This window comes from Emys orbicularis, chromosome 13 (assembly GCF_028017835.1).
Source record: "Emys orbicularis isolate rEmyOrb1 chromosome 13, rEmyOrb1.hap1, whole genome shotgun sequence".
Lineage (NCBI taxonomy): Eukaryota > Metazoa > Chordata > Testudines > Emydidae > Emys > Emys orbicularis.
In genome coordinates, this window is record NC_088695.1 from 13,259,309 (window position 1) to 13,267,323 (window position 8,015).

The 8,015-nt window shown below is 38.7% G+C and overlaps 1 protein-coding gene across 1 annotated transcript; it reads left to right on the forward strand.

Moving 5' to 3' along the window:
- The first annotated feature begins 6,672 nt into the window (after positions 1–6,672).
- LOC135887457 (olfactory receptor 10C1-like) lies at positions 6,673–7,605 on the forward strand. The gene has a single exon (XM_065415208.1). It carries the CDS (start codon positions 6,673–6,675, stop codon positions 7,603–7,605), a length of 933 nt encoding a protein of 310 aa, XP_065271280.1.
- The last annotated feature ends 410 nt before the right edge of the window (positions 7,606–8,015 follow it).

Genomic DNA, 8,015 nt, shown 5'->3' on the forward strand with positions numbered 1-8,015 from the left:
GAACACATTAAAACTACCAAAAGCTACCTAGCTAGATAACTTCTTAGTTTGTAGACAGTGTGATTTACTAGATTATATCTGGGCATGGAAGTAAATGGTATTAAGGCTGAGATTTTTCAAAGTAGCCTAGGAACAATAGGTACCCAATTTCACAGCAAAATACAATGGTATTTGGATGCATTCATATCTTAAACTCTTGTGAACATCCCAGTTTGAATTCTTATAAAAGATTCCATCCTTATGTCTAGGCTTGGCAGAATCCATTTTTATCTTTTGTTATAATTTTGACAGATAATATTGATACTTATTTTTAATCTTTTTTCATTTTTCATTGATTTAAAAATTCACTGTTCACATAAGCGGGGAGGGGTCAGACAATAACTATTTAATGCTGGCATTACAGCATGTTTTATACACATTAATGTGGGACTTTAATAAGTTCTGCAGCAGCATTTTTCTAACTTTGCCTATCTGTACATTTCAATTATTATTGATGGAAATCTACGTTTATCCACATTTACTGACAAAAAAAAAAAAAAAAAAAAAAAAGATCCTTCCAAACCTACTTATGTCTTGTGGGAAATTGACCATGTCTCTGATCTGCAGTTTCCTCATCTATAAATCAAATTTGGGGGAATGATATTGACTGATTTTATAGGAGCATTGTAGGGCAAAATTCATTTGTGGGTATAAAGTGTAATGATAACTGAGGACCCTCAGTAACATAGGCAGGACAGGAATTCATGACCTTTTATTTCTAAAATCTATATATTCCTCTAAGCCTTGTGGCAATTACTGAAATGCATCCTCTACCAGTCAAAAATTTGTATGTAGAAACTTTTTAGTGAAAGGGTTTCTTGAGTTTTCCCTGTGAAAAAAATATACATCTCCCAGGCTGTTGTTTTTTTAAATGCAGATTTAATTGTATGCAAAACATGAGCTCATTCCAGTTTCTCCATGTTAGCTATCACTGTAGCATCCATTTATTAATTTCTATCACATCATAGACATTAATCAACTAATCCTCACAACACTACATAATGTTGTTGTGACTGAATGGACCCCTGTCTCCACACCATACAGACTACTGTAATAATCTCTGTACAAAGTATGCCCTGTAAGATATCATTTCAAAACTCATAATTTGCTGGTCATTATCATCCTGATAAAATATATGCGGGAAATTATAGATTTACCTGTATGATGTTATTAACATATTCCAAACCACAGCCCTACCCAAACAGAAGTTGACAAACAGGTCAGTCCTAAACAAAGGAAGGTGTGCTCTCCTTACTTTGCATTTAAGCAGTAAACAGAGTCATCAAGCAGGAAGGGGAGACAAAGGAAGTTCAAACAGGTGGAAAAAAACAGCAGGGAACATCCTTCTACATAGACTCTTTGTCTCCTGAATCTCAGCAGGACATGTTTTTCAAGAGGGGGACTGACACTATAAAAAGGAGGGACAAACATCCATAGGCACCCCCCTCTCTCTCCCTGCCCATCACATTCTCTTCACCTGAAGCAAGAAAGGAAGCCGTCATTGAATTCTGGGAGAAGTGATTCTGACCTAGAGAATTTGGTCAATAAGACTGATGAAAGCATATGGTGAGAAACTTTGCTTGAATCTGATATAGTTTGTTAAGTTAGCGACAAGCAGCATTTTAATTTTATTTTCTTGTAACCATTTCTGACTTTTAAGCCTCATTACTTGCACTCACATAAAATCTGTCTGTTTGTAGCCAATAAACTTGTTTTATTGTTTTATCTAATCCCGTGTGCTTAAATGGAAGTGTCTGGGAAACTCCATTTGTCACGTTAAGTTGTGTGTATATTATTTCTATTAAAGAAATAGCAGACTTTATATAAACTTGCATTGTCCAGGAGAGGGCTGGGCAGTACAGGACATACATTTCTGGGGAAAAATCTAAGACTGGGGTGTGTTGGGGTCATCCTGAAGTTTAATCAAGGCTGGTGAGAGCCAAGGTGTGGCTGGCTGGCTGCAGTACACACACACACAGATGTAACTGAGAGTGACTTGCATGCTGAAGGCTGTTTGTGAGCAGTCCAGGCTGGAGGCTACAGCAGCAAAGCATTGTAAAGGGCACCCTAGGTTAGAGGGCAGGGGTGACACAGCTACTCATTAGTCTGGATTGTACCCTGGTATGTCACAGTAGTATCCTGACCTATATAATGTAGTATAATTATCTACATAATGTAGATAATATTTAGTTCATTTGAAAAACACTTAAAGATCCATGGGTGAAAGTGCGATACAATAACTAAAGGTGAAATCCTGGCCCCATTGAAATCAATGGTTCACTGTCAGACTGAAAGGATGTATCATGTGGGGAGTCACAGTGATCTGTCCTAGATTTATTAGGAACTGAGGAACATTTTGGGAAAGGGGGAGCCTATACAGGAAGCATGGGTTCCACTTAAACCAAAACAGAACCAGATTGCTGGCATGTAAAACCAAAAAGGCCGTAGAGCAGTTTTTAAACTAAGGGCTGGGGGAAAGTCAAGAGGTGTGGAGGAACACATGGTTCGGACTGAGACATCCGTTAGGGGAGGATCTATTAATGTAGATTCTCTACATCCTAGTAAGGAGGAGAGGATGGAAGATGATAAAATACCGATAGAATCTGATTAGAAACTGTCAAATGAAAAAGAGTTCCATTCATTACATCACATAATAGCAGACAGCTAAAACGTGACAATTTTTAAGTGCTTATATAGAAATGCTAGAAGTCTAAATAATAAGATGGGTGAACTTAAGTGCCTCGTATTAAATGAGGATATTGATATAATAGGCATCACAGAAACTTGGTGGAATGAGGATAATCAATGGGACACAGTAATACCAGGGTAAAAAATATATCGGAAGGACAGAACAGGTCATGCTGGTCGCGGACTGGCACTATATGTGAAAGAAAGCATAGAGTCAAATAAAGTAAAATCTTAAATGAACCAAACTGTACCATAGAATCTCTATGGATAGAAATTCCATGCTTAAATAATAAGAATATAGCAGTAGGGCTATACTACCGACCACCTGACCAGGATGGTGATAGTGACTGTGAAATGCTCAGGAAGATTAAAGAGGCTATAAAAACAACAACAACAAACACAATAATAATGGGGGACTTCAACTATCCCCAAATTGACTGGGTACATGTCACCTCAGAAAGGGGTGCAGAGATAAAGTTTCTTGACACCTTAAATGACTGCTTCTTGGTGCAGCTAGTCCTGGAACCCACAAGAGGAGAGGCAATAACTAAAGGTTATTTAGTCTTTAGTGAAGCACAGGATATGGTCCAAGAGGTGAATATAGCTGAACCGCTTGGTAATAGTGACCATAACATATTAAAATTTAACATCCCTGTGGGGGGCAGGGGGGAGAGAACACCATAGCAGCCCACCATGGTAGTATTTAATTTCAGAAAGAGGAACTACACAAAAATGAGGAAGTTAGTTAAACAGAAATTAAAAGGTGAAATCCCTGCAAACTGCATGGAAACTTTTTAAAGACACCATAATAGAGGCTCAAATTAAATGTATACTCCAAATTAAAAAAACATAGTAAGAGGACCAAAAAAGTGCCACTGTGGTTAAAGTAAAAGAAGCAGAGACAAAAAGGCATCCTTTAAAAAGTGGAAGTTAAATCCTACTGAGGAAAGGAGAAAGGAGCATAAACTCTGGCAAGTGAAGTGAAAAAATATAATTTGGAAGGTCAAAAAAGAATTTGAAGAACAGCTAGCCAAAGACTCAAAAATTAACAGCAAAATAAATGTTAAGTACAGCAGAAGGAGGAAGTCTGCTAAATAACCAGTTGGGCCACTGGATGATCAAGATGCAAAAGGATCATTCAAGGACAATAAGGCCATTGCAAAGAAACTAAATGAATTATTTGCATTGGTCTTCATGGCTGAGGATGTGAGGGAGATTCCCAAACCTGAGCCATTCTTTTAGGTCACAAATCTGAGGAACTGTCCCAGATTGAGGTGCCATTTAAGGAGGTTTTGGAACAAATTGATAAATTAAACAATAATAAGTCACCAGGACCAGATGGTATTCACCCAAGAGTTATGAAGGAACTCAAATGTGAAATTGCAGAAGTACTAACTGTGGTATGTAACCTATCATTTAAATCAGCTTCTGTACCTGATGACCTGAGGATAGCTAATGTGATGCCAATTTTTAAAAAAGACTCCAGAGGCGATCCCAGCAATTACAGGCCGGTAAGCCTAACTTCAGTACTGGGCAAATTGGTTGAAACTTTAATAAAGAACAGAATTATCAGACACGTAGATAAACACGATTTGTTGGGGAAAAGTCAACACAACTTTTGTAAAGGGAAATCATGCCTCACCAATCTATTAGAATTCTTTGAGGGGGTCAACAAGCACGTGGACAAGGGTGATCCAGTGGATATAGTGTACTTAGATTTCCAGAAAGCCTTTGATGAGGTCCATCCCCAAAGACTCTTAAGCAAAGTAAGCTGTTATGGGATAAGAGGGATGGTCCTCTCACTGATCAGTGACTGGTTAAAAGACAGGAAACAAAGAGTAGGAATAAATGTTTTCAGAATGGAGAGCGGTAAAGAGTGGTGTCCCCCAGGGGTCTGTATTGGCACCGGTGCTGGTCAACACATTCACAAATGATCTGGAAAAAGGGGTAACAATGAGGTGGCAAAATTTGCAGATGATACAAAACTACTCAAGAGAGTTAAGTCCAAAGCAGACTGTGAAGAGTTACAAAGGGAACTCACAAAACTGGGTGACTGGGCAACAAAATGGCAGATGAACTGAGAATAACTAATTCTCCTCCTAGTTAATCCAGATTTGCACCAGTGTGATTCCATTAATTTAAATGGAGTTACTCCTTATTTCCACCACTAACTCTTAAAGCAGAATGTGACCCAAAGGTTATCTAATTAGGCCAATTCAGGTTATATCCTGTGATTTTCAAAGCTGCCTAGGGAATTTAGATACACAATTATTAGGATCTGTGCATTCGAATCCTCTAGTCATGTTGAAAACCCCATCCTCGTTGTTTTGATGAAAGGTTGCAAAAATGAGAAATAAATGTAAAAGACCATTGGGGCAAGTAGTGGTGAGAGAAGGCTAATGGGAGTCAGGGTTCCCGGGTTCTTTTATCTATCACTAACTTATGTATTCTTAGGGAAACCAATTCAATTTCCTAATTCATCTGAGCATCTTAGCCTGTCTTTATAATGGAGAGAATAAAGCTCACCCTCCGTACCTCACATTGGTGATGTGGGTCTTGATTAATTAAAATGAGATTGTGCCACCCTGACTCACATTGAAAGTAAGGTGGCTGCTGCATGTGAGTAAGGGTAAGAGCATCTCACCTTTGTGTTTATAGAGTAGGATTCTAAAAAGTTATTAACTGAGATAGGCACATAACCCCCATTATAGTAAAAGGGGATGTGGGAATCTAACACCCTCAGTCTTCTTTGAAAATCCCAGTTATAGGGTGCCCCACTGATTTCACTGAAGCTGTGCTGATTTACACCAGCTGGGAATCTGGCCCATTGACATCAATAGAGCTATGTTCATTTATACCAGTTGGCGATCTGGCCCATTGAGGTCAGTGGTGCTATGGCTGATTTACACCATCTGGGGATCTGGCCCATTGATGAAGCTACAGATGATTTACACCATCTGGGGATCTGGCCCATTGACTCCAATGAAGCTGATTCACATCACCTGAGGATCTAGACTATTATCCTTTTTTCCCCTCCCTAAACCATTGCTGATTTTGTGCATATCAAAAATGGGATTCGTAAGTGACTGCTGTTTAATGAAAAACAAAAATGCAAACATGTATTTCTTTTATTCTACAGACTCAAACACTTATTTGAGAGGCTGAAGAAATATATTAATGCTGAAACATTGAAGAACACTGAAAGGGAAGAGGATGAACAGTCAGCAACATCTGACAACATGTCTGACAGTGTGAAGTGTTCTTTAGAACATTTGTTGATCTGTTCAGATTATCTATATATAGAGAGAGACATCTAGAAATCCTCTATACTCTACATATTCTATCTATCTGTCTGTCTATCTGTCCAGCATTCATACTATTTGTAATGCGACTATTAACATCTTGTCTAGGTGCACTAAACAAAATTAAGAGTTGCCATGAAACACTCATCTCCCTTTGCTTTAGCTGCTGCTACTTATTTACTTATCTTCTCCTTTTGTTCCTGCTGGTCATTTCTTCCTTCTTTACTCATCCTACACAATATCATCTGGTGAACTGAAAATCACTGCAGTGTATTTCTCAGACACCTGCATATTATGTGTAACAGAAGACATAAAATATTCTCATTTAGGACTGAAATCCAAAGCCCTACAACTTATGGTAAAGGAGTAAGTCCATTAGCCCTGTAGCACTATTAACTGGAGACATTTACTAGAAGAAGACATGGTCATATGAATTAAGCCAGTTTATTACATATAAATGGATATTATCAATAAACAGGCATGATAGAATTAGAACACTTGATAATTCTAGGATACAATAATCACGGGGGCCATATAAGCAGATAGATACTGAAGTGAAACTGTCATACTGAATAGATAGATAGATAGATAGATAGATAGATAGATAGATAGATAGATAGATAGATAGATAGATAGATAGATAATGTCACTAGAGAACCACACTGTTGTGAGCAGATTCATACTCCTGGGGTTTTCTGAGTTTCATGACCTCCATCTTTTGCTCTTCGCAGTGTTGTTGTCTCTCTATATCCTCACCTTGATGGCGAACACCCTGATTATTATGATAATAAGTTCCGATCACAACCTTCAGACCCCCATGTATTTCTTCCTTACTCACTTGTCTTGCTTGGAGGTCTGCTACATGTCAGTCATCATCCCAAAGATGCTGGAGAACATGCTGGTGGAAAAGATGGGCATTTCCTTTGTGGGATGTGCCATGCAGATGTTCTTCTTTCTCTTCTTCGGGGTTGCAGAGTGCTTCCTCCTGGCCGCAATGGCATTTGACTGGTACATTGCGATATGCAACCCCTTGTGCTATATGGTCATTATGAGTAGCAGTGTTTGTGGGAAACTGGTGGTGGGATCTTATGCATGTGGGACCATAGTGGGTCTGGTGCACACCATCATTACATTCAGCTCTCCATTCTGTGGCTTACTCATCAACCACTTCTTCTGTGAGATCCAGCCGCTCTTAGAGCTGCTCTGTGGAGACACTTTCCTGAATGAGGTTCAGGTCATTGTGGTGGCTGTGTTTGCCATCATGGTCCCATTCCTGCTGGTCATTTTATCTTATGTCTGCATTCTGTCCACCATCCTCAAGATGCCGTCAGCTGAGGGTCATCTTAAAGCCTTCTCCACCTGCTCATCACACCTAGTGCTGGTGACTCTGTTCTACGGCTCGGCAAGCTTCATGTATTTACGACCAAAGTCCACCTACTCTCCACCTGTTGACAAACTGTTCTCCCTATCCTATACCATTGTGACTCCATTTTTGAACCCCATGATCTATAGCTTGAGGAATGAGGAGGTGAAAGGAGCCATAAGGAAACTGTGGAGGAAAATGCTTGATGCATGAATATAAAGTAGAGTTAGTTAAAATTTTCTATATTCTGACATTTTGATGGCATTTTTAGTTGTAAATTATAAATTTCAATGAAAATAAATTTAAAAAAATCATAAAAATATTTGGGATTTGGATCAACTACAGAGGTGGTCATTCCTCCCCACCCCCCCCCCACTCCCATGATAGTACAGTTTAATCAAACACTTTGAACATGTAACACTTTAAAATTTTTGAGAAACCTTTAATTTAAACAAAATACAGTGAAACCTTGTTCTGCTTCTTGCTTGCTTTTGTTTTCTTTTTTTTAACAGTTCTAATGTAAAAAAAAGGATAAACTGTCTAATAAAGCAGACTGGTGATTAGATTATGTTTATTGAGTTCACAATGGAGTTACTCCTGATTTGGAACAGGCCCGATGGCTT